Genomic DNA, 26,263 nt, shown 5'->3' on the forward strand with positions numbered 1-26,263 from the left:
ATGTCTACGCCCACGCATCATTGCCGTGAAGTCAACGGGGCTCGGCACAATCCCAAGGGATTGACCGTGCAGTTCCGATTGCTAGACTGGAACTGGAAAGCAGAGGAAGAAAAGATTTCTGACTTTCTGAACTGAAACAGTAAAACAGGAATTGTCCTTACAGAAAACAGTTGCATTCTGAATTTGTTTTTAACAATAATTTATGCAGATTTGATAAACACTATGCAAAATACATGGTGGGTGCAAACAGTTGCTAGAAGGAAATAATAATCTAAAATCTTTTGCTGAAGTACAATTTTCTCTTTGCCTTCTTTTTATTTCCTTTACAATGTACTCAAACTCAAAGAGAAGGATGTCATTACAAAAACCTAATATTACTCAACAACTGAATTATCAGTTGACTTCCCATAAAGGTTATCCTAGTACAAAAAAACCAATTTCTTTTTATTACTATAGCAAATTCAATCTAACAAATAGCAACCAATTGTGAGAAAATGTTTTCTGTTAAACCCGTAACCTTTTTCCTGAAGAACTGCAGCAATATGAAACAGCTCTTTTTCTTCAGTATACAAAAAAGTAATTTTTATCAAGTACCTTTAAATAAATGAGTTTTTTTACAAAAAAAAGTAAAAAAAAAAAGGAACTAACATAAGCAGGACACTTTAACATCACTGGTAAATAAAAAACCTACTAACTTAGACTTGAATATTCAATCAAAATACAATTTAAAACACAGAAAATGCATTACAATTTGCATTTTTACAATTACAATTTCTAGTAAAACTAGAAATCTGCCATTTAGTCATTATGATACCCCTTAAAATGTATGTTTAATTGAAGCTACACAAGTTGGCAATTTCTCTTAATAGCAGCACTTAAGATTTTACTTGAAACTTTGAATAGAGAATATACACCAAGACAAGATTTAGCTGAGCCACTGTGCTTCTTAAGCAGCCTTTAATAAGGCCATTGACTTCTCCACCCACATAAAGATACAAGTCTTCAGATCTGATTTTGCATGAGAGGAAAAAACCAGCATGTATTAACCGCATATTGATTCTTACCTTCGTCTTCAGCTTCTGAATTTCAGCTTCTGTAACTGCGTGTTTGATTTGCAACTAAAATTGAAAATATAAAATAAACAAGTGAAGTCACAGAGAGTACTCCAGTATTTTTAAAGCCTCTGCTGCAAGTTGAATACCTTATTACATAGCAGAAGGCCTTGAAGAGTGCTGCAGTGCAGTAGATTGTAAATTAAAATGTCTAGCTTGCAAAATGACTCAGTCTGTGCAACCTAATTAAAGATAGGATGCCGTCTAACCACTCATAATTTCAAATCAGAACATCCAATCTGTTTAGCAAAGCCAAATGTCTTATGCTTAAAAAAAAATAGATGTTACCCTGCTGGGCTTTGCTCTCCTCTGATGTGAACGTGAAATACGTCCCAGTGCTGCCAGGAAGTCCCACTGCATTGATTAAAGCAGCCACGTTACAAAAAAGCAAATATGGAAATGAGTGATTTAAAAACTCAAGAAGTCAGGAAAACCTCAAGGGAAGATTCCACATGTCTGTTTCATGCAAGAAAAAAGGTAAACTGATGCTATCTTTCTCCATCATTAGCTGGAGTTATTCTGCTCCAGGTAGCTAATCCCAAGTGAGAGCAGTTATACTGGGAAACTGTAAAAACAGGAAATCGCATTCAAGCACACAAGATGTTTGCAAGTAGATTATCGGCCCAGGCAGCGTGCTGAAGGCTGTAGTTACATTACCAAGCACTGTGCCACAGCAACAGTGGAGCTGTACAGCGAAAGGGTCAGTGCTGAGGGCCTGGCATCCACCTGCACACTTTCGGGGTGGATTTCTTTTGGACTAACCTACATTAGTCCGATTCTGTGGAGTGAATACTCATTAGCACTTTGAGTGCATTGGGAAACGTCCTGAAACATCTTTAGTTTCACCCCAAAGGTCTCCTATTCGCAGGCTCCAAGAACACTCTGAAGTACGAATCGAATCACAGCTTCAACAGCATAAACCTAATGCAAATGGAAATGATCAGGCACGTGCACCCAATACCACTCTGCATGCGAATCCTTGCTGCTTTATTATTTAGAGCAGGCAGCACAGACAAACTTCTGACAGGCCCCAAACTCTGACATCTAAAGCACTGTTTAATCCTAACGAGCGACTTGTGTGTGTTGGGTTGAGGGCAAGGGCAAAACCTGAATTACAGCCTGGGCTGGCACTGCAGTGGAGACAAAGTCTTTGTCCATTATTTATGAACACCAGGGATGGTTACGGAAAAACATGTTTTTACATGGGGTTTAATTCTCTTACAAGACTAACAGAAGCCTTTGGGAATACTTTATGTTGAGCTAGTGGAGTACATGAGGGAATTGTACTGAAACAGAAATTATCATCTCTGGTGAAGCAATGGCTACTTTCTTGAAGACCAGACTCTTAGTAAAAAATGTACAAATAATTCAAAACAGAAGTTCTTCTTGGAGGTGAGGAGTAATTTTCAAAATAACAGGAGCCATCACAGAGCTGACTGGTAGAAGTATCTTTGAGAAAGGCCAAGGTACTTTTGAAATTCCCTTCTCATGGGACCTACTTTTGAAATTCCCTTCTCATGGGACCTCCTGAACACGCTTCTTGTGGCAGCATAGGAAATGCACACTCTCGGATGCAGTTTGGTTTGCAAGTCAGCCTTAAGTGATCCAGTGAATAAACCTCAGCCCTTTTGGTGGGGAGTTACTGAATTTATGCTGGAAGGAATAAACTAGGCACTGATGCAACCAGTCCCACTTGAGGAACAGTTTAGGAATCTTCTTTCCACCACCCATTTCTTGGTCACTGTCTCCAGAGGAGGCTAAAAGCACTTCTCATCCCCAGGACCATCTTAGACTCACTTCTTGACCTTGCACTGAAAAGTGTAATGAATCTTCAAGTGCTCAGTGAAAACAGATAGAAGATTTAATTTCAAATGAAACCAGTCACTGACTGTTACAGCCTGCAGAAACGTAAAATATGGAGGCACACCAGGCACTCCAGCAGCTGGAAGATGCGTAGGGCCAAACCAAACCTGCCCCGAGCACACAGCTAACCCGTGGATCACACGCAGTTCCTGAGGAAGTGCCACATGAGAGCAGGGCTACTGGTCTGGGACAGAGAGACACCAATGCAGGTGGGAACAGGGCACTCGGCAGCCCTGGAGCTGGTGTTAACAGCAAGAAGTGGCCAGTGGTGCTAGCCCACCCAGTAGACCAGGGAGCCGAGAAGGATATATTACCTTTTTGAATTATACATAGTAGATAAAACTACGGAGATACTTTAATTAGCATTTGCAAGAGGTTACTTGCAATTTTTGAGCTCACTCAATCCAACTTCTGACCTGCAATTTTCAGAAGCTGAGGACTGTTTTCTCATCATTCCATTTCTGTTAATAGTGAAAAGTTACAAAAGAACCATCTCAAAATGTTATGGTGTTTATAAAGCACCCAGGCCTTTCCTTAGTTCTGCTACCTCATTGTTTTGGAGTGAGATAAAATCAGGGGAAGGATGGATGAGCTAGACTTTGCCCTTTGCAGAGTTAATAATGAAATCAAAAAGCCAACTCAAAGCCTTAGGCTACCTGCTTACAGTCCATTCCCATCTCTTCTAAAACCCCACAAACCCATAAGCAGCACTTGAACAGCTTATTACATACAAATAAACTCCAAATTGTTGCATAAATGACAATCTGCTCAGGTACAGATGGTTTTAACAGTTATTTTTATACTCTCTGTTATTAAGTTAAAAAAATGAATACTGAGCACCCAGTCAGATCATTGAATCAGTACATGGTACAGCAGATCCCACTGAGGCAGAAGAAAAAAAGACACTTTCCTGCCTAACAGACAAATGTTTAGCTGGACATCTACTTTTTTCTTGTTTTAAAGAACTGATTATGCTTGCAGAATAGATAAGAAACCCTATCACATTTATAGGTTAGACTGAACAACAGGCAAGGTCAACTGTTTGGCAAGCAAATCTGGACTCCATAGTTAAAAAATTTTTAAGCAGGTTTACTAATAGGGGAGCAGAAATACCATATTCCATGTCCCATATAATGCCAGACAAATTCTTGGCAGATACTACTTTGTATTTTTGTGTTTTTTAAGTCAATATAAAACTGTGAAAGCTTTATTTTAACAAAGACATTTTGAGTAGTTTTTGGCAGATTTCCTTTTCAAAGATGGTTTGAAAAGCTGATTAATTTTCCTCAAAACAATAAAACTTTTTATAAAAAGTAAGATATGGAGAGAAAATGGCTTGAATTCATCTAAGACTGCAAAATGTAGGGGATGAAAAGCTAGCAAAATGTTAAAATATCCAGAGTACACTGGGAAAGAAAGTACCCAATGGAATCTAATAATCTTCATGCCAATTTTTATATAATCATTATATAATTTTTGCATATAATAATAACCCATTTTTCATATATGTCATTATGATGTGACATAAAATACCTAATTCTTACAGAAGATGTCCCTTCTCCCTTCAGATATTGTCTCTCTTCAGCCATCACTGATAAAATAAAGCTTCTATCTTTCTCTCAAAGCAGTTAAGTCCCATTTTTCCTGTTTTACAGCCAGGAAAACAAGACATGAAGAAGTACAGTGATTCACCCAGGAATGCCCATCTCTCTCCTGACTTTCATTCCAAAAGCAAGGTATTTCAAGTAAGACTGCTCTCAAAGTATGTGAACACATTCTTCATTTCAAAGACTGAATTCAACTAATTAGGTCAAGCTATTATGCTTAAAGATTATGTCCAACCCGCTTGTTTAACACTTTCATTAATCTCTGGAGTAAGAACAAGAAAGAACAGTTACTCTTTAAATACAATTCCAGAAAACACTGTGTGGGCTTGTGCAGCGTGATCATGAACAAGTCCTCTAGTGTTGCAAGAATTCAGGGCAAATACCAAGAAAAATACATGTACTCATTGTAGCAGCCACCAAAATGCAGCTGTGTACAGTTAAATGCAATCAGTGAAACAAAAGTGGCATGCTCATAACAGTAGTAATGGCGTGGGTTAGCGAAAAAGAGTCCGCTCTTATGCAGGAGCATTTTATGTTTTCTTCTCAGGCTCTCACCTGCACTTAAACCAGAGGATCCCAAAGTTCCTTCATCTGGTCTCCTCTACACCAGCGTTTTAAGGTCATTACATCAGACAGGTGTGCAAATAGCTTCAAGTCAGTTTGGACATGCTCAAGTGTGGCAATAGTGCAAGCTGATGGAAACTGTATTCAAGCATACTTTTACAGGTAATTTATTCAAAGGTGCATGTCTTGCCTATCATTCCATCTGTGGTTTGCATAGCCTTGGTACACTGGCACAATCAGAACGGTAGCATCTTCCCATCACTTAGAGAAAGTATCACTTTCTATGTATGATACAAAGTATTAGAAAATGAAGTAAACTGTTCTGCTAATTTGCATAAGAGCCTGGAACTTGAAATGTGGGCTGACAAAATTATCATTTAAGTAAAGTAAATACTTTCAGAAAACAATGCTGAATAACAGTAGGCATCCAAAGGCTGAAAAGAGTATCAGCAGAAAAGGGAAAGACTGCTAGCTCATTGACTGATTACTCTCCATACATTACTCTCACTAGACAGTAGTATCGAAATATATTTAGAGAAGATAAAATATCTGGTTTGAGTGGAGGCAAGGGGAAGAGGAAAGTACAGGGGAAGAAGGCTAAAAAGGGAGCCTCTGTATTTTAAAACCCCCTTCTGGGCCCAGGTGCTGCTGCTCAAATCTCCTGTGAGGTTCTGGCCACTTTGACCCTTTCCATCTTCCTGTATTTAAAAAAGAAAAATGTTCTTTATTGTCATCACTCAGCCCATTACTGTGGGCTTAGATAAATCCAATTGTTTCATGTCTTTATTTGCATCAGAATTCAGGAAAGCTCAGAAATAAACTACATCAAATGCACAGCCTAAAATACAGAAGAAATGTTTCTCAGTACTTTGGTATGTTAAGTTATATGAATTCAGTGACTGCAATGAATGCCACTGATTCAAGCCCCAGTTAGTACCAGTAGATGCTATGCAAACTCTGTAAGCACAGTGTTTGGTAAAACATCAGCTTGAAATATGCCTTCTTCCCCAGTACAGCATCTTTCTAAGCACATGGCCAAACATAGGACACCGCTGTACACTGATGAGTCGCTTCGTAATGGTATAGGATGAGCTCCACCTGTCCCTCTTCACTGAAATTTAGCATTTGCTGTTTGGTTTTCCTGATCACTTTCGACTAGAATCTTACCAAAAAGAAAGAAGACACCCCCCCCAAAAAAAAAGAGAAAAAAAGAAAGGCAGAAATCTGCTAGTAATGAATTAACTTGCACTTTGTCTTCTTGGTCAAAAAATGCAAACTAAATGCTGAATCAGGGTAACTTCTGTGCTGAAAACTTAAATTATAATATAACCTCTTTCAATGCAACACTCACCTGAAAGCTGATGCTAGAACAACTCCGAAGAACAGTTCCACTTCTTTTAAGCAGAACTTTTTGAGTCATTCAAAAGTACCAAGTATACAAATAGCTAGAAATCAACTCTAGTTTTCAAGAGAAAAAACAAGCACTGAGCAATGAGATAACTAGAAATCTAATTCCAGTGACATATTTCAGGAATATTTTCTGATCTCTAACTTACCTCTTTGAATTTGTGAGCAAGCTTGCTAGTGTCTACATCACTGGGGGAGAACATGTCATCATTTTCAGGGAGGTCAAACACTTCAATAGCCATGTCACCTCCTGGAAGGACAGGTCCCATGTCTTCATCTTCTTCATCTGTAGCATATTCCCCTGTCTTAATTTTATAGCATTTAAGAAATTCCAGTTATCCTCTTATTAAGCAGAGACTGTTCAGAGAGTAATTAAACTACTGTGCAAGCACAGCATACAAAAAAGTTCCATCTTTTTCTTTAGCTATAATCCCACTACTTACAAATTCTATCAGACAAAATACAACTCCACAGTATTATTTCAGAACGTCAAGAGAGAGGAGAAAACAGTGTCTTAAGCAGTAAGAATTCAGTGCGTAAGCATTACTGGCTCTATACTTCAAAGGTTTTCATCCTTTCCCAAGTGTGGCCTCTTTTCCATAGGAAGACCTCTCCAAATTTATCTCAGATTTCACAAGGAATCTTTTCCAAATAGAAGTAAAAGCAGAACAGGAATGACAGGATCCTGATTAGTCTTTTGTAAGCCATCTGGAGGAAGTAATTCTCCAGTGATATTCCATGTTGAATTTGAAAATCCACTGGTTTGTTCTTTATAAACACATTAACGATATAAAAGTCACACCCACATAGGAAGAGAACAGCAGGAAAAAGAAACCAAGTGTCAGAGACAAGTTCACAGGCTGAAGTCAAGAGTTTACTGAATTTTCACTCTGAATAAGGAATTGCTTCTAGCAAGTTTTGAACAGAAAATGTGGGTGTTTCTTGGGCTGGTAAACCACGATATGTGAACAATTTCTGACAAAACACAATTTAAAAAAATCCTAAGCTACAATCAGTATCTCAAGATTAAACAAAATAAAACAATACCATAGAAAAAAAAAAAAAAAAGCTTGCAATATTAAACCCCATGTTGCCAGACAATCTTTTGCACATACACCTGTGCTCATCTCTCCCCATGCCTGAGGTGGCTGGGTACCACTTTCTTTCAGCGGGGCTCCCTCTGGAAGCTGGAGTACATTGCCTACACATCATGAATAGCCTGCTGGCTATTCAAATGACTATGCAAACACATTATAAAGCAAAACCTTCCCTCAGGGCCACATCTGGATTTATGAAGCTTGGGACTCAGTAAATACATGGAAAAGGAAGGGCGGGGGAAGAGGTGCAGTCCTCATGTTTATACAGAAAAAACACCAAAATTTTGACAGAACTACTCAAGTTTTTGTTCATGAGCTTTCAGTTCCTGAGATGAAGGCACATCGTATTATTATCAGACGTATACTCACAGTAGTGCTTGGTGTCACTTTTTGTGAAAAGAACTTTTCAAAACAACAGGTAAGAACTAAGATGTCTGAACAACAGTTCAAATCTCAACTTCCTACCTTAATTTAGTTTCCCAGCTATTGTTTAAGCTTATGTAAATCTCTCTCAATTAAAAAGCAGTGTATGGAAGCACATTAGGTGTAGGTGCGCAAGTACACACACACAGAAAAGATATATGTGTCCAACAACAGGGCGATATACTTGCAATAAAACATCACCATTTCTTGGGATCATGGAATGGTTTGGGATGGAAGAGACCTTTAAAGACCATGAAAAATCTATATTCTCCTTTTTTAAAACCCCTGAAGTTTTAAAAAACAAAGCAAGCCAAAACACACAGAAAGCACAGAATGATTTGGTAAAATCTTCTGTTGCTAAAAGAACTATCCAAAATAAGGTAAGTCACCAACATGCATGACCCATCCATGCTTTAAATGTCACTGTTAACGCAAGACACTTCTTAGGAGAGCTTCCTCTGTCTCTATAAGTAGTTATATATTCTTCAATGAAACAAACAGTAACCAATTATTTGACATACTTTATATGTACTAAGGATCTCAGTACTCTTCAACAATAAAAGTTATCAGCTGTTTTCACTTCTTTTTTCCTTATTTAAAACAGAAGCAAAGAACACACAATCCATCCCACTGGAGTTTTCAGGCATGCTAGCATTACAGCTAAACAAAACAACACCTGACATTATCATTCTGTATGTCTAGATCTCACACGCACACACAAAATCTTCTGTTACACTACACATGCAGTAACTTCTGTTTCTATTTAATTCCCCACAGCTACGTACGGTTATTTTCTAAAAAGAGAATCAGGCTGCTAACTCTCCTGGCTTTTTCCAGGAGGATGTAACACCACCTTCACACACATCAGGGCAGCGAGAAGCAGAACAACTAACTCTAAAATCCCAGCAAGATTTCAATAAAATGAATTATTGTGGGGACAAAACACTAACACAATCCATGTACTGTCAATTTTGCAGTCATTATCCCTGAAAAATCTATAAGGTGATACTCAACTATCATTTCTACATGAAGAAAAAGTATCTTGGCAGGTCCTTCAGCAGTGGCAAGGAAATCTCTGAAGCATTAAAGAGGGGGCAGGAATAGGATCGTTATCTAGCAAACTCATGCCCAGTGTACATAAAAAAGCCTGACCTGGCTCAGCTACATGTGCATTTTAAAGGAGTATATTAATTTAATGCAAAATCCTAATTATTTTTACCAATTTTGGTAACAGAACAGATGAGTGTGTCGGGTTGACCCTGGCTGGAAACCAGGTGCCCACCCAAGCCATTCTATCACTCCCTCCTCAGCTGGACATACAACAAAATACTTGTGGGTCAAGACAAGGACGGGGAGATCACTCAGCAAAACAGACAAGACTTGGGGAAATTAGTTTAATTTATTGCCAATCGAAAGCAGAGTAGGATAATGAGAAAATAAAAAATAAATCTTAAAACACCTCCCCCACATCCCTCCTTTCTTCCTGGGTGCAGGGGGATGGGAAATGGGGGTTGTGGTGAGCTCATCACATGTTTCTGCCTAATTATATTTACAAATTTTGGTATAAAACAGATGAGTTTAGTTAAAACTGATTCCTCCAAAGAATTAGCTAAAAAGAAGTACCTCATACAAAAAGAAAAATGAATACATATGAAGGACTAAGTTATACTGGGGAAAAATTCAAGGGAAGGCAATATTCTCCTGGCCTCAACAGCCAGTGTTTCAAGAGGGACATCAGGCAGCTTAAAATGAACAGAGAGAAAAATCTTGATTCAACAAACCGTATATAATGAGTGTCAATGGGCACAGTAATTTTGCTTCAATTAATGCAAAAAGTAGGCATCAAAGCACTGCAGTTTGCTCAGGTAAACAAGAGTAAACAAGACAGCAGGATGACACAAATACATTACAGAACACAGAAATAAATGGGAGTTTTGCTTTTGTCTTCAGAAGGAAGGGATATGATCCTAACAATCACATGAAACATAAATTACAGGTTCAAAAGGACCTATGTGTGCTTTAAGGAAATATATGTTATAAACTACATGCAACATACTCTCCCTGAAAAGGAAAATCTCTGCTGACGTGTTTCACATGAAACTACTAGAAGGTTGCTCAGACCCTGTGCCAGTAAGCTAGAATGGGAAGGTCACTGTTTTACAAGAAACAGTAAGGTACAGACAAAAGTAATTTTACTTCAAAATAACAAAACCTTTTAACTTAACAGTTGTTACTGTAGCTGCCCGAGGTTCCTTGCAATACATTTTGTTTTCTTAGCCAACAACAACAATAATGTTTTTTTACTCAATGGTCAATGAAAACTTAACATGCTCTTGAAGGAGTATCTCAGACTCTTCAGTCTGTATTGGTGAGCAAAACCCATCCACGCAAAAGACCTATTTCTCATTTCAGTAGCACCTAGGGCTTAAGCTTATCCCATCCACAGCAATAACTTCTGATGTTAGCCACGCAATTTTGCTATATGCTATCACTGCTAGTAGCATGAAATTATCTTTATAAATATGAAATAAAATTTCCCACTTTAAAAGGGAAAATGTGTTACTCACATTGTTTAACTGCCTTGTAAATTCTTGAAATGGGCCTAAGACTCCCAAGGAGAAAGAAGGAGCAGTAGCATCAGCCAGGATAATGCAGACAGATCTTCTCCAAATCACCATAAGCAAGGCTGCATCAAGCTAAATCTTTTGTTTGTGCTGAAACGCTCCCACAATCAGGGAACACCATTTGAAGAACTATAAAAATACATCAAGCCCACCTCTTTATTTGATTTTTTGGACGGTTTATACTTAGTTCTTTCAAAAGAGCACAGAAAAATATGGTATAGTATCAATCATTGCTTTTACAGAAGTGCTTCATATTAATGATGTTGGAAAAATCATACTCTCTGAAAGATCTTGTGTAACAAATGTGTTCTTTGGGTGTTAGACTTCAAGCGCATCATAACATTTTTGGTTTTATGTGTGTCAAGATTTTCTTCAATGGTTCTAATGTTGCTTTGCTCTCAGAATGTCCTGATAAATGAGAATTAAAAATTAAAAAATATTCAAATTACTATTAGTGATATTAAAATACATTAAAACATCACTTGCATAAAACCACTTGTCTGTGGCCACAGAGTGAATACACTTCTGCCATGTTATTAATTTCACATCCTGCATCACCATATGTAGCCTTCAGGGGAACAGGTCACCTGCTTTATGTGACTTTTGCATTCGCTGTAGAACATGAAGAAGATAATACCATGTTCAAATCAAAATTCCAAGAAATGGCAGAATTTGACTAAAATGTGCACAGAACACTGTCTTAATACAGGGAAGTCAAAAGGTTTTAGTCAAGGATACAGACTCAGGTCGTACTTAACACACTAAGTAGGAAATACAAAGACAGTGCCTACATCAAAGCCTTTGCATTTTGTTTTCTGACAGGATGCAACAAATTAAAAGGATGTTGGATTTTAGGAAGCTAGACTAACTGGTGATGAGTAAACCCTGCTGCAGGCTATCTAGAGGCAGCACCTGAAACAACAACTCTCCCAGCTTTATTGTAGTTAGCACAGGCTCACTGGGAAATGCCAACACTGCCTATCCTAAGTAGTACTTGAGAAATAACTGATACTACTGGCTCTGCTTGGCTTGTGGGAGCGTAACAACAAATTGTGAGCTGCTGCACATTTATCCTGCTTTTCTTTGCATGGACTCCATTGTGGGCATCCTTTTTCTTTCAGCGTTTGGGAGTTCTGCGCAAGGTTCTTGTGTTTCCATGCAAAGACTTAAATGAAGGAGCATCTGAAAGTGTCCTGCAACCCTGTGACGACCTGCAGCCCATGATAGCAGCAGATTCTGAAGTGCAGGAACGCAGGGATTTATACAGTAAATGATGTTTTGTTCAGGATTACTTATATAGTAAATGATGTATCTTTTGGAAACACTATGTGTGTTATTGTGCATATTCCCCAACAAGTAACTGTCATGTAACATCCCTGTAAGGTGGAATGAGAAGTTACGGCAGGCTAACAAGTGTCTCTCTAATTTAGCATCTGACTCAAGTCCGGTGGCTGAAAATCTGGCAGAAAACAAAATTGCCTCAGTAATTCTGCTATTTGAAAGAAGTTGGATCCTTTGAAAATAGCTAGATGCTGTTTGGGCTATGATGAAGACTGTCCTAAGTTTGAAAACAGAGGAAATCCAGACAGCTGGTGGCACAGCAAGATAAAACACCAGCACTTGCACATGCCTGGCACACGCTCTCTTCCTGTGATTTGACCAGCTCTACCAAACACAGTCATGTGCAGTGACTCCAGGACTCAAACACAGGTCACCGATTTCCTGCTCCCGAAACCTGGTATGTTACTGCTGTCTTTGTGGTAAAGTCTCTGAGGCTCAGATTTTGACAGCCTTGATGGAGGGTTGAATAAAGATAATTTTCTTTTTTATTTATGCAGCATTGTAGCTGGAGATCCATGTTACCATACTTTAAGAACTGTGTGAAAATGACTAGGAGAGTTTGATAGCTCTGAGACCGAGCAACTCCTGTATAATTCTGTGTCACCTCGGCACAAAACTCCTTACACTGGCAATCCAAATATTCCTGAACCTCATGTAGCCAGAACCACTATCACTTTGAGGAAATGGACTTGAAAGGGTAAGGTTTTTTGTACGTTTGTGGATATTTATTCACACAGTGTAAATTGAGATTTTCTTGCCGGAAAGATGCCCTGCTTACCAGAGCCAAAGAATGCAGGGCTGGCAGTGATGTCTGGCATATAGCATAAAAACCCCAGCCATATTTGCCCTCACAGAGAAAGGTGAGCTCAAAGTAGTAATGCTCATATTTGATGGTAAATGGAGCAGAAGTACTTGTGGTGACCAAAAATGTCTTTGAACTGTGTCTAATGTGCATTAGATCACAGCTTCCATCGTGTCAACTGCCTGGGAATGGTACAAGTTATGTGAGTTTACTTGGATGCCATAGTCAGGTGACAAAAAAAAAAAAAAAAAATCAGGATTACTGCAGGTTCCCAGTAAAATCTACTTCTGATAAGTCTGTTAATTAAGAAAGTGAACATGCCTCATTGCATACTTTAGTAACTACACCCCAGCCGTCTATTCAGAGAATAAGGTTTACCACCCCGCTCCCAAATATATATACGGCATCAAGTAAGAAATGGGTATGATCTTCAATGATCCCAGTGTAGTTTTTGAGAACTGAAGTACTGCATTTGTTCTGAAGCCTAATTCCTTCTTCTTCCAAAGAGATTTTTGATGATACTCTGGATCTCCCCTGGTAGCTGTCTTTTCCCTTCTTCTTCCTTCTTTCCTCACATACTGCGTCAAAGTCTCCTTTGAACTACAAATGCTAATGGCCAAAAAGCACGTCATGGTCACAGAGTAGTCATCATCCTCCATGTAGTGCCACAATAAGAGAAGATGTCTTTATTCCTGTTAATTACTTGCCCTATCTTATTTCCTCTCTATCATCCAAAGGTGTTACCAATAGAAAACACTTTTTGCATTTGGTATTTTTTGTGTTAAAAATTTATGCAGTGAACAGGACTTAAGAGTTTGTAACCACTGAATTGCAAGGACAGGAAGACCCATCATAAAAAGTATCAAATACCTACTCATCCCTGTCCTCTTTCACTACTGTGCTGAGGAACACCTGCATGGTCTGTACCAAAGTGTCACTGTCAGCATCAGCACAGCAACAACCCTGCTAAACACTGAGGTAATACCAGGATCAGTATTGATCTACATAGTTTTAGCAACATTTTCTTTATTGTCAGATCTTGAGTTACAACATCTGTGTGGTGCATGAAGGTAAGCAACACAAACCATTGGGATTTTTTGCAAGTGGATGCATCTTCTAGGTGTAATGGATCAATTACTCACATAGGTCTGCCTTCAGCCACACATCCCTCTATGTGCAAGTACACAGTGAGAAGGATCCGAACATCACGTGTTTAGGACACACCTTTCCTGCCACTATGAAAGCTATCAGACTATGCTTACCATAAAATGGTAGCACAGGTCTTCAAACCCTGATGTCTACAGCACACTGTGATGAGCTGCAAAAAGTCTCTGGTTCGAAAGCCTAGAGGGAGTTGTCTCCTTTTTGTTTTTGAGGACATGATAGAGTTCCTTCAAGCAATTAGTCAAGATCTTGAATTTTAATTCTAGACCAAACAGAAGTTAGAAGACTTGCATGTTTCCATAGTCTGAGGAGGGAACAGAGAGGATATGGATTTTCTAGCCTTCATGGTCTCGCACAGGCACACATACGTATGCATCCTCAATACAAAGGAGTGCAACTTTTATTTATATGAGCTAAATATGCATCTATAACAGGATTCATTCTAAAACATATTAAAATATTTTTATTTTTTAATATCAGTGGTAATGAAAGTAAGTGAAAGCATCACTGGGGCTAGATAGGATTTTTACTTAGTCTTCTAGGATACTTCTGATTGTTCTCACCTATTGCAAGTTTAACTGTGTGTTTCAAAATCTGAGTGTATCATGATTTTATCTCAAGAGTATTTTTTTCTCTGTTTCACTGTTTAGAAGCCTTGTCTCAGCACCTAAAGGAAAACTAAACTGAAATAAATGCATAGCATTAATTCTCTATCTCCCCTTCTCTATCGCCTCCTTCCTCAAATAAAATTAAAAATCTGGCCCAGGATGAAAACACATGAACACATGGAGTCTGGCATTTCAAATAATGTTATTCAAGATAATGCAAAATGAAGGTGGTATGCTTGGGCTATGTGGAAGTGTTTTTTTACAACAAATGCCTTTTACCTTAACCCAGCAGCTAATTTAGGGAGTAACACAGACAGTAGTCTCTGAAAAAGATCTTTCCAAGAATCTTGGTATTTAGGCGTATTAGGAATTTTAAGAGAATGGAAAGAAATTACAGAAAATTTACTGTAGAAAGTTGATAGTTTCAAAACCTTTGTATTGGGACATCAGGCACTAACTGCGAACATCTATACATGCTTCAGACAAGGTAGATTAATTCTCTATCCCGTGGAATATCTGTTCACACAGAACAAAAAGCAGTGTGTGAAAGGAGGAGTCTTACTTGGAATTTTCAGAAAATTTCTTCAAGTTCTGAATTAAGAAGAACACCAATTCTTCCAGGGGAAAAAAAAAAAAGGTCTAAAACTTTCTCAACCCCCTAAAAGTTAGAAGGGAACTTTAACCAGTTTTCACAAAAAACTAACGTTCCGGTGTACAAGCAAACCAACTTTATTCCCTTATTTAGAAAAGCGTATGCCTTCACAGGATGAGCAATGATTACAGAAGCATCAACCAATCTGATATTTGCTTTTCTGGAACAAAGCAATATTTTAAATCCATGCTGAAAAGCTTTTCAGTAACTTTGTTCTTCAAGTAAGATTCATCATCAAAATCTGTAAAATCGGCAGCAGAGGTAATAGAGAGGGCCAGAAGATGACCTCTGAGTGACAATTTAAAAGAAGAAATTAGGAATAGAAAACAGAACATTAAAAAACACCAAATAGTGAAATGCTAGACAGTCTGTTACCTCATCATCATCTGCATCATACTGTGCATAATGCTGCTCCAGCAGCTCTCTCTGGCGGCGTTCTTGTTCTAGTGTTTGGCTAATCAGCTGCGCAACCTCACTCACTTGTCCCGGTTTTTCTCGTCCAATTACAAACCTATACAAAAAATCAGTGAAAAAGTATTACTCCTCTCGTTTTACCGAAGTTCTAGATTTTTAGTTGTCTTGTATAGAGTGTAGCCTTTTTCTCCAAAGATACACAGCTGTGATGATTGTTTTAAATGTGTTCTGTGGATGACATTTGCCAGAAGGGCACTGTGTGCAAGACTAGGAGTGATCAGACCATGACAGTACTTACAGGAGGGGGAAAAAATTTCAATAAAAAAGATTCTCTGAGTTTGAACTTTACAGACACAGATCTAGAGCGGGGCAATTTTTAAAAAAAAGTATCACCACCTCCACTGCCTTTAGAGCAATGTATTTCTGAGAAGCCTACAGAAGACCAGATGCACAGTAACAGCACAGACACACTCACTTCTGGCAGCTCGCAGTGAAAAGAACATGCACCAGAGAAACTTCTTTCTTCATCTTGACTTAGAAGATATTTCTGAGCTTTTACATTTGCCTGCCTCCTGTCTATAACGGAGAATCTATTTCCACATTTAAAAATCTGAAAGACACTATTTCCCTAATTTTAAGCTGCATTTAAAACTGTCTTTTATTTCATGAACTTCTGTTGCTAAGGTGGTTCTTCTCCACCATTAGCTACCGCTGAACACTGGGAGCACGCTTCTTTGGCTTAACAAAAGACGAGGGAAGTGCCGCTTTCTTGGTTGAGATTTACAAGGCTGCTTCCAACCTTGCTTTCAGCAATCGAAATTCAGAATTGGCTTGGACCGTAACACTTTTTTTGCAGCACAGTGGCATAACAGTAATTAGGTATTTTGCCATCTATAGAGTTAATGATAAACACCCAGGGAAGTGGTGGAGTCACCGTCACTGGAGGTGTTAAAAAAATGTATAGACGTAGACGTGGCACTTCAGGATATGGTTTTGTGGGCATGGTGGTGTTGTGCTGATGGTTGGACCTGATGATCTTAGAGGTCTTTTCCACACTTTACGATTCTATGATTATACAGTACCAACACACTGTAAACTACTGAACAAAAGAACAATTTAAAGATGTCAAGCTGAAGGAGTATTTTCTTAGCAGGCTAGAAAGACTATTAGGCAATTACAGGTGAAAAAAGTATTATGCAGAGCTGAAAAGCATGATCAGGTGACACTGAGATACTGCATATGGTAAATTATTTGTTTCCACAACACTTGGCTCAAATGATGAATTTTGTTTATTAGTGGAATGAGAGGTAGAAATGTGCATTATATCCCATGTAAGAAAATAATTTTCATTAGTACTGCCTATCACTGTTAAAGTCATTTGGGATTTGGCATCCATGCGTAAGCCAGCTTCCCATGAGTGGATGACCCTGATTCCATTTTCCATGCCAAACAATTTGTCAGACTCTGTGAAGTCAGGCACTACAGAAGGGAATACGATTTGGAGATTATTTCAACATCATCAAAATATCCAAGTCAGTAATTACTTCCAAAATGATAAGAAAGGTGAGAATGAGTGATTCCATTTGAAATAATGACACAAAGTGCTCTGAAAATAATTTGCAAGGAAGTGTCTTAGTTTAAAATCATTTATAGAAATGATTGTATATATACAGCAGAACAAAATAAAGGAAATAACATCAGCATTTTAATCCTGATCAAAACACATCACAGTCTGGCACTCATATCCTACTATTACAAAATATGACATTGGTTCTCAGTAATGATAAAGACCTTGGGCTGAAAGAAAAAGTATGTTTCTTCATGGCCCCTATACTTCATATGCTCTGCATACTGACTCATAGTCGGATCCAGTTTCCTCTGGATTTTAATTTTTAGAGCCAAGTATTACAGAGACTAAATCAGCCATGTTTTCAGTCTCAAGTGGGAGGGACAATGAACTTTTCATATGGCTACATGAAGTAAAAAAGGATTCAACCACCATTTGCTACGTATTTGTCTTCTCTAATGTAAAAACAAATTAAAAGAAAAGATGGAAAAAAAAAATTTCTATTTCAAACAAAGACTTTAAGCAACATTATGCATGAGTGTATTATTTATACACCATAGAAAGAGCATCACGTTTGTAAAAACATGAGGGAGATCACCGATGTGGTAAATAATGCAACCACACAAAGTAATGCAAATACCGTATTCCTTCCTGCCCTCTGCCTGATAATCCACCTCCCTTGGAAAATAAGAGATTCAAAATACCTCATAACATCATTTTTTTACACTGAAAACCTAGAACACACAATATGTAATGCATCTGAAGTCTGGTAACACCTGATTGTTTAGGAGTGGTTTTGACACATTAGACTGTAATCAAATAATATTTAGATACAGACAAACAAGTTTAGGTTGGATGCAAAAATGTAAAAGCTTATAAATCGAATTTTTCTTCTCATGCTAAAGCCACTTACAGTTTATAGTGATGTGATTTTCAAGGCTTGAATCATATGTCAAAATGAAGTTCCTCAATGATACCTGAAGCTGTTAGATGATACATGAATAGAAGCCTCAAAGCAATGACAAAGTTTAAAGCAAATGTTTTCCAAAACAGAAATATGCAAGGAATGTTTTATTTTCCTATGATTTACTGCTTTAAAGTGAGACATTTCTAAAGTGTCTGAAAATAAATATCTAGAAGCAGTCAATCTATGATTGATGTCCGTTCTAGATAGGGAACTGTAAATTTGTAAAATGGAATACTACATTGCCAACAATTACAGTTTTTACAATCTAAACCAAACCTTTTGTCATGTTACGTCCCATGACCTTAAGAATACCACGCTGCACATAATTATGTTTAGCTTGTAACTCAAATAAGCCATAAATTATAAATTCATAATCTAAAGAGAGATGAATAAATATTTCTCTGCAAAAACTGTAAAACAGAGCCAGTTATTAAAATGCTAAGCATGAATTAGATCTCTATGCCTAGAATGGCTTTAAATAGAAGAACTATCATAATCTGAAGTGTTTAAATACAAAAAAGAGACATAAGGTTGTGATTCACTGACCAGAAAATTAGTCACTGAACCATAATATGCACACTTCAACGAAGTGGCTAATTACATATTTTGCATCACTCTGGCTCACCAAAATTAAGCACATGCATTTCAGATTTGATTAATCAGTCTCAAGGGCCAAAAGTATTATAACAAAGAGCTATAAATTCTATCAGCAATAATATATTTAAGAAGCTGGTTATGTTTCTGGATATGAGACAAATGAGGGTTTTACAAGCCTTTAAACCTCTTAATAATATTCCCCTTAATTATTAAAGCCAGCAACTGCAAAATAAAACCCAGCGAATTTGTGGCACTGTACTACAAGCCATCATTGTACATTAAATCTCAGGCCATTACTGATCATTTCTGCTGTCTACAAAAAAGAGAGAGAGAGGAGAGAACATCACAGGGAAGCAGGGCATGAACTGACCTTGATATTCAGTTACACACAATCTAGCTATATTACCAGCTGTGAAATATTGTCTTTGGTTGCAGTTAAAATAAACAGGGACAGAGCTAGGAATATAATTAATATTTGACTCTATCTTGGATTTAAGAGAATCTAAAAGAACACAATATCTGGAGAAACTGAAAATTAAACTACAGTAATGATAGTTAAGAAATGCATTCTACTGAAATTGGAAGCAACTCATACATCTCCTGCAATCCAGTCATGATTTAATCATTTTAAAGCACACCTGATATATGGCTTTATTTGCATATGCTTTATGCATATTTCCAGCTTTTATTAAATGAGGATCTGCAGACCTGTGCCTCTTGAAGTAATTAAAAATAATTTATTGATTTCTTTAGCCAACCATGGGAACCAAAACCATAAGAATTGATTAAATTAAAAAAATATTTCTATTTTGAAAAGAACTTTGGTACTAGAAAAATGTGCAAAGGCACCAACTCTGTGACACAAAACTGAAGTTCCAGAGCATGGATTTTTAGTGACACGAGTTGATTATTTCTCCTACAAACACTTCAGGCATTAAGTGCTCAGTTAAAAATAATTTAGCATGGATTCCTTAAATCCAACAAAAAACAAGTAAGAATACAGTAGACTCACTCTAAGATACAAAGAATGGGTTTTTTGCTGCAGCAGGATTAACAAATTTTTCTTCGAACCTTTCCTAAAATGCAGCTTGGTCAATAAAAATGTACAGTAAAATCCATTGCATTTGGGGGAGTTCTACAGTTGGAGTTTAAAAATGGTTTTCCTCTGAGTTTTCAAGCACAAAGCTGCTTCTGCTACCATTCATCTAATTTATTTCAAGATGTCTTCAATTACCTACTCTGGCTGCTTCCATTAGGATAATAGCAATATAATTAATTCAAAGTGCTAAAAGTGGTGTGAACCCTCTAAGAAGGCAGTTTTACTTACAGCAGCACAAGCTGGAACTTGTCAGGTTTTCACGAACGGGATCAAGCTCTCCTAGAAGACAGCAAACTCAAAGGCACAGGTCGCTGCCTGGACATAAGGAATTCACAACCTACAAGCTCCCATTACACGTTTTCAGATAAAATAATCTGAAACTTAAGAGTCATAAAGACCCTTTGAATCACAGAATAATAAGCTCTGGTCCACTCCAACCCCACCCACACTTCAAAGCAAGGCCAGCTTTGTAATGGTCTTGATCAGTTCTGAATCTCTCTAATGGTGGGATGCAACCTGTTCCAATGTTTGAGAAACCTCATACTATGGGGTTTTTTTGTGAAAATATCTAGTCAGAATTTCCCTTGCTGCAACTTCTGTTCATTGCTTGTTATCTTGTCTCTGTACAGAAAGAACAAAGAATCTGGATTCACCCCTTCTACTTCCTGGAAGGCAGCTGAGACAGCAGCAAGATGCCTGCCATCCCATTCTTTTCTTCGGACTGAAGATGGTCTTTCCACCTCTTCCCAGGGTGTTCCCTGCACAGCTGCTCTCTAGCTCACAGTGTCGCACAGGGCTATGCTGCTCCAGATGCAGGACTCATGCTTGCCCTTGCTTCGTAAGGTTTCTGCCAGCTCATTTCTCCAGCCTGTTGAGGTCCCTGTGAAAAGCAGCCCTGTCTGTTAGCCTATTTAACCTCACCTGCGAACCAGCTAATGGTGCCTTCTCTCTTATGTCTGTAAATCCACTCAGCCCTCCCCTGCACCAGAGACAAGCACGAGCATGGCAATCTTTAAAGCTGTTAGCTGGAACCTAGAGGAACTGAGGGTGATCGGCAGAAAGAAGTAAACAAGGTTTGCCTAACGGTAGAGGTCCAAACTTAACCCAAGTGAACAATTTTCCCTGGAGACTAGCACCCAAAGTAACATGAGGAAGTAACCATCAGTAGATGAAAGGGGCAATGACTGAAGTAAGTTATCTAAGGTCACAAAACAAACATCTGACAAGGCAGACTGTGTAATGTCTAGTGCAGGATGCTGGCTATGTAAAACCCACACAGAAAAGCAAACTCTGGGGAAGAGCCTCCAGCAACACTGGAGAAAGAGCTGCCAGTAAGCTGAACTATTGTGCAGAAGTTCTGTAGCCACCATCCTTTGTCCCCAGACTGAGGATGAAGTAAGCTACGTGCTGTACCCTGAGTTTGACCAGACAGCAGGAGTCCAACTTATCAGTGATTTTAGCCAACATGGGTGGCATTCTGCCCAGTCAGCAGTCAGGACGGATGCATGGGAACAAAACTTCCTCGGTGTGGCCATGGCAATGAGCTGCAGGTAACACGTAAGAGTAAGGTGCCAAGAATGAGATGTGTATGTAGTGTCTGCTGTGTGACTTGCTGTTGTTGAAGTAGTGGTTTGGTTAGTTGTCCTGGTTTCAGCCAGGATAGAGTTAATTTTCTTCACAGAAGCTAGTGTAAGGCTATGTTTTGGATTTGGGATGAGAAAATGTTGATACCGTGCTGATGTTTTGAGTTGTTGCTAAGTAGTCAAGGACAGTCCAGCTTCTCGTGCTGGCCTGCCAGCGAGCAGGCTGAGGGTGCTCGGGAAGCTGGGAGGGGACACAGCCGGGACAGCTGACCCAGGCTGGCCAAAGAGATACCATATGACATGATGCTCAGTATATAAAGCTGGAATGAAGAAGAAGGAAGGGGTGAAAGGACGTTTGGAGTGATGGCGTCTGTCTTCCCAAGAAACCATTACGTGTGATGCAGCCCTGCTTCCCTGGAGATGGCTGAACACCTGCCTGCCCATGGGGAGTGGTGAATGGATTCCTTGTTTTGCTTTGCTTGTGTGCGTGGCTTTTGCTTTACCTATTAAACTGTCTTTATCTCAAACCATGAATTTCCTCACTTTTACTCTTCCAATTCTCTCCCCCACCCCACTGTGGGGGAGTGAAGAGCGGCTGTGTGGTGCTTAGTTGCCTGCTGCGGCTAAACCATATCATTAGTATTATTTTTTAATTATTTTTACTTATTTTTAAAGATTATTTTAATGATTAAGTATGTGAATTAAACAAGGGCTTATCTATTTCAGTTGCATAACCACCCTCATACTGATCGAACAGCTGTCACAGCACACCATGACAAAGTCTGGCATACGGTCCATGGGCAGCATGCACCACCTTGATACTAAAGGTATCAAGAGCCATATATAAACCCTTGCACTCCACTGCCACTGCTGCCCTGAGGCAAACTGCTGGAGAATGCAGGAAACATGAAGATGTCCCTGCAACAATATTCAGGTCATTAGCCAATTGGTGGAAAAACTGAAACAATGCAGTCATTAATTTATCTCAGGATTTTCTGTATCCTTTGCAACAAGTTGTCCTGCCCCACTGAGCAGCAGGCCTGGCTCCATGGAGGAGGGGAGAGTAGTACATGTTGCTCAAACTGACTTTCACAAGGCTTTTGCCATGGTCTCCTCTGGTATCCTTATATCCTCAAAGATCAAGCAGGTCTCCTGGGCTCTTCTATCCGTTAGGGCCGTGGTCTCAAAGAATCCTGCCAAGCTCATCCCTAACAAGCCAAAATTTGCTCTCCTGAAGTCCAGGGTTGTAATTCTAATGTTCATCTTCATTTCTCTCCAGTTCTTAAACTCTACCATTTCATGGTTAATGCTCCTACATGTGCCATCTGCCTTCACTGAAGAACTGACCAGTTCCAAACTGGTCATAAACCTGTTTGTAACAGATTTAGAAGGCTGCCTCCCTTAGTTGGCTCACTGAACAATTCTGTCAAGAAGTTACTTTTGACACATTCCAAAAATCTCCTGGATTACTTGCATTGAACCATGTTACCCTTCCAGAAAATGCTGGAGCAGTGTAAGTCCTCTGCAAGTCCCTAACCATAACCTCTAAACTTGCTTGTCACTTGTTCCAAAGCAAGGGCTAGGTCACCTTCCCTCCCTCCCAACCAGATTATGGGACCTGTTGACAAACATGCTCTTGCCTCACTTTGTCCTGTGGATCCCTTCTCTCCCCAGCATTTTTCATTCCTCCAAGAAGGTCCATAAAAACAGTGCTTCCCCTGCAACATCAGCTGCACAACCCGGGGCTGTCCTGCATCCAATCCTACCAAACTGGCACGATAAAGAAGAATACCTCTTACGTCCTTCCACTCTAGACTCCAGGGCCCTGTGACACAGAATCATAGAATAGTTTGGGTTGGAAGAGAACTTTAAAGGTCATCTAGTCCAAACCCCCTGCTATGAGCAGGGACATCTTCAAGTAGAGCAGGTTGCTCAGAGCCCCATCCAACCTGACCTTGAACGGTTACAGGGATGGGGCATCTACCACCTCTCTGGGAAACCTGTTCCACTGTTTCGCTATCCTCTTTGTAAAAAAGGTCTTCCTTATATCTAGTCTGAATCTACTCTCTTTTAGTTTAAAACCATTATACCTTCTCCTATCACTACAGGCCCTGCTAAAAAAGTCTGTCCCCATCTTTCTTGTAAGCCCCCTTTAAGTACTGGAAGGCTGCAATAAGGTCTCCCCAGAGCCTTCTCTTCTCTGGGCCAAACAACACCAACTCCCTCAGCCTTTTGTCATAGGAGAGGTGCTTCATCCCTCGGATCGTATTTGTGGCCCTCCTCTGGACCCGCTCCAGCAGGTCCATGTCCCTCCTGTGCTCAGGGCTCCAGAGCTGGATGCAGGACTCCAGGTGGGGTCTCACCAGAGTGGCGTAGAGGGGCAATTATATAGTGCCCCTTTGATCAGGTGGCCTATAGTAGACACCAAACACAAGGTTCCCTTTGTTGCCTCGACCTCTAATTCCTACCCATAAGCTTTCAACCTGCTTGCGGCTATTCTTCAGAGACATACTCAAGGTCTTCCTCAACAGTATCAATGGTGCTGGTGGATGAGCAGCAAAGTAATAGCTTAAGTACCAGAGAAGCCTCAGCAGTCTCTCCACAGCATCTTGGATACAAGCCCCTGATAAGCTATGCCACTATCAACACTAAATGGATATTGAGTCAGACTATTAGGAAGTCATGTAAAAAACCCACACACCAGTATTAATGCACTTAGATTAATTATTCCCACAGAAATCAATTCTAGTCTAGGGCCTCACTGACACATTAGTTTTATTCAAGAGTATTTCAAAATGAGCCCAGAGATTAAATGTTTTGGCACCTCTCCAGGTTCTGGTCCTTACATTACTCTGCTATTCTGAGAGTGCGGGTAGAGAATCTATTGCATTTCTTCCAGACAGCCTGAGAGCAGTCCAACACAATGCTTACATAAAACATCTCCTTGAATACATGATGATCATTTAATCAGCATTCCCTATAGCACCACACAATTCTTATGGGAATGGCCAGCTCAGAGAAACGTATTTATAAATCTATGCTTTCACATACCTGAATGCCAGTGAAGCACACACATCAGCTCTGTTCAAAAGGTTCAAGTGCTACCTGGGAATGTTTCTAAAACCTGACCACATTTTGAGGTGAGATCTGCCTTCCCTCACCCTTGTTGGCATCCAGAGGAAGGAAATCCAGGAAAAAAATATAGATGGGTCACAAGTAAGCTGCTGAGTCCAGACCATGTCCTTAATGTGATTAGGTGATCCAGTTCTTAGGCAGGCTGGACCACCCTCATAGCACAGTCCAGGGTAAATGCTCCTACAGCACCATCTCTGTGGCTCAGTGAGTTATTCTGCAAAGATGAATGGTGGGTATTTCTGCCCAGCTGTCACACTGTTGTAGCACATTAATCAAGGTGCACCAAAACTGGGTGGAAGCTGCCACAACATAGTATCTGGGATTTCGAAAGAGTAAAAAAAATGGCTGAATAAACATCTATGCTGGTATTTCAGTTGCAGGGTCGGAGTTTATGTTTAGATCCAACCAACATGAGGATGGAGTGATTCAAAACCTGCCAAGTTGCTCTTTTTTCCAGGAAAGGAAAAGAAAAGCCACTCCTAATGAAAACCAGCCCCACTAAATCTTACTAATTCATGTTACAATTAATTTTTAAAACAATGCTCTAGATATCTAGCAAAATGGTTTATAATTCAGCCAAAATCTTTTAAATTAAGATTTCTCTATATATTTCACACTCAAACATTTAATTTCCTGTCCAAATGTACAAATATTTCAAGAAATAGCTTGCCATAAAGTTAAAATTAGCAAGATGTCAGGACACAGGGGTTATATTTATGCCAGTAAATTAAACAGTGCCAGGGAATGCTCCCAAGCACTAGTAATTGATCATCTACACTATTAAAACCCTGAAACAGTGTCTGGAACGGTTTGGCCCAAGCTAACTAATATTCTACCAAATAATACTCGTACACAGTCCAAGAGTTAGCAAAGGCTAGGAGGTTGAATGTTTCCAACGGACAACTGGATATGGCCACCCTGCTCTGAAAGGTAAGAAAGTTTAATGGTATGAGCACCGACCACTCTGGTGCCAGCTAGCCTCAGCGCCGAAGAACAGTCCAAGGCACAAGTGCATCTACTAGAATGGGCACAGCCAAGGAATATAAACCAGCAAAGCAGTGAATGCAGTCTTACCTCACCAGTGTTACGGGGTCATAGTACTCATGAGTAATTATTCACATTGTTCAGTACACTACTCCTGGTAGTCTTATAGAACAATTACCAGCACTTGTAGGAGTTCTTTGCAGAGACCAGAAAGAAACAGATCATATTACAGAATCTTTAGTATCACCATAGTGGAATAAACAGGATAAATTTACATTATTTTGTCGCAAGGCACGATGACTTTCGTTTCTGCCAGGTCCATGATTCAAGTTTATCAAAGAAGCAGAAAGTGCATGAAGCATGCATGGTTTCTTAAGCAGCCCTTCAGGAAGACCCAGCGCAGTAATCAGCATTGCAGAGCAAAGGGCTTTTCGTTCCTCTTCTTTTTTTCTCCTTGGCTCCGGCACTTGGATTCAAGGAAAAAGAAACAGACAAGGAAAGGAAGAACAAAACCACCACCCCCAGCCAGAAAAAAGACAACATAATCCAACTCTCTGAATCAGACACAGAGTGTGGCATCTTTTGCTTTTGGGTACTGTCTTACTACCCACGACTGAGAAGCAGTACAAATCTCTCCTGCCTCTTCCACAATG

General features: G+C 39.3%; 1 protein-coding gene across 2 annotated transcripts in view; it reads right to left on the bottom strand.

The window, feature by feature from the left end:
- The window catches only part of PPP1R9A (protein phosphatase 1 regulatory subunit 9A), a gene marked incomplete at both ends in the record, with an annotated part of 146,801 nt that overhangs the window by 24,941 nt on the left and 95,597 nt on the right, over nt 1-26,263 (bottom strand). For both annotated transcript variants that reach the window (XM_081996364.1, XM_081996363.1), the window contains 3 exons: nt 1,065-1,118; nt 6,703-6,858; nt 15,640-15,775. In XM_081996364.1, coding sequence (XP_081852490.1) covers nt 1,065-1,118; nt 6,703-6,858; nt 15,640-15,775 — 346 coding nt within the window. The remainder of the gene's footprint in view (nt 1-1,064; nt 1,119-6,702; nt 6,859-15,639; nt 15,776-26,263) is intronic.

Source organism: Phaethon aethereus (assembly GCF_964289735.1).
Source record: "Phaethon aethereus genome assembly, chromosome: 2".
Classification (NCBI taxonomy): domain Eukaryota; kingdom Metazoa; phylum Chordata; class Aves; order Phaethontiformes; family Phaethontidae; genus Phaethon; species Phaethon aethereus.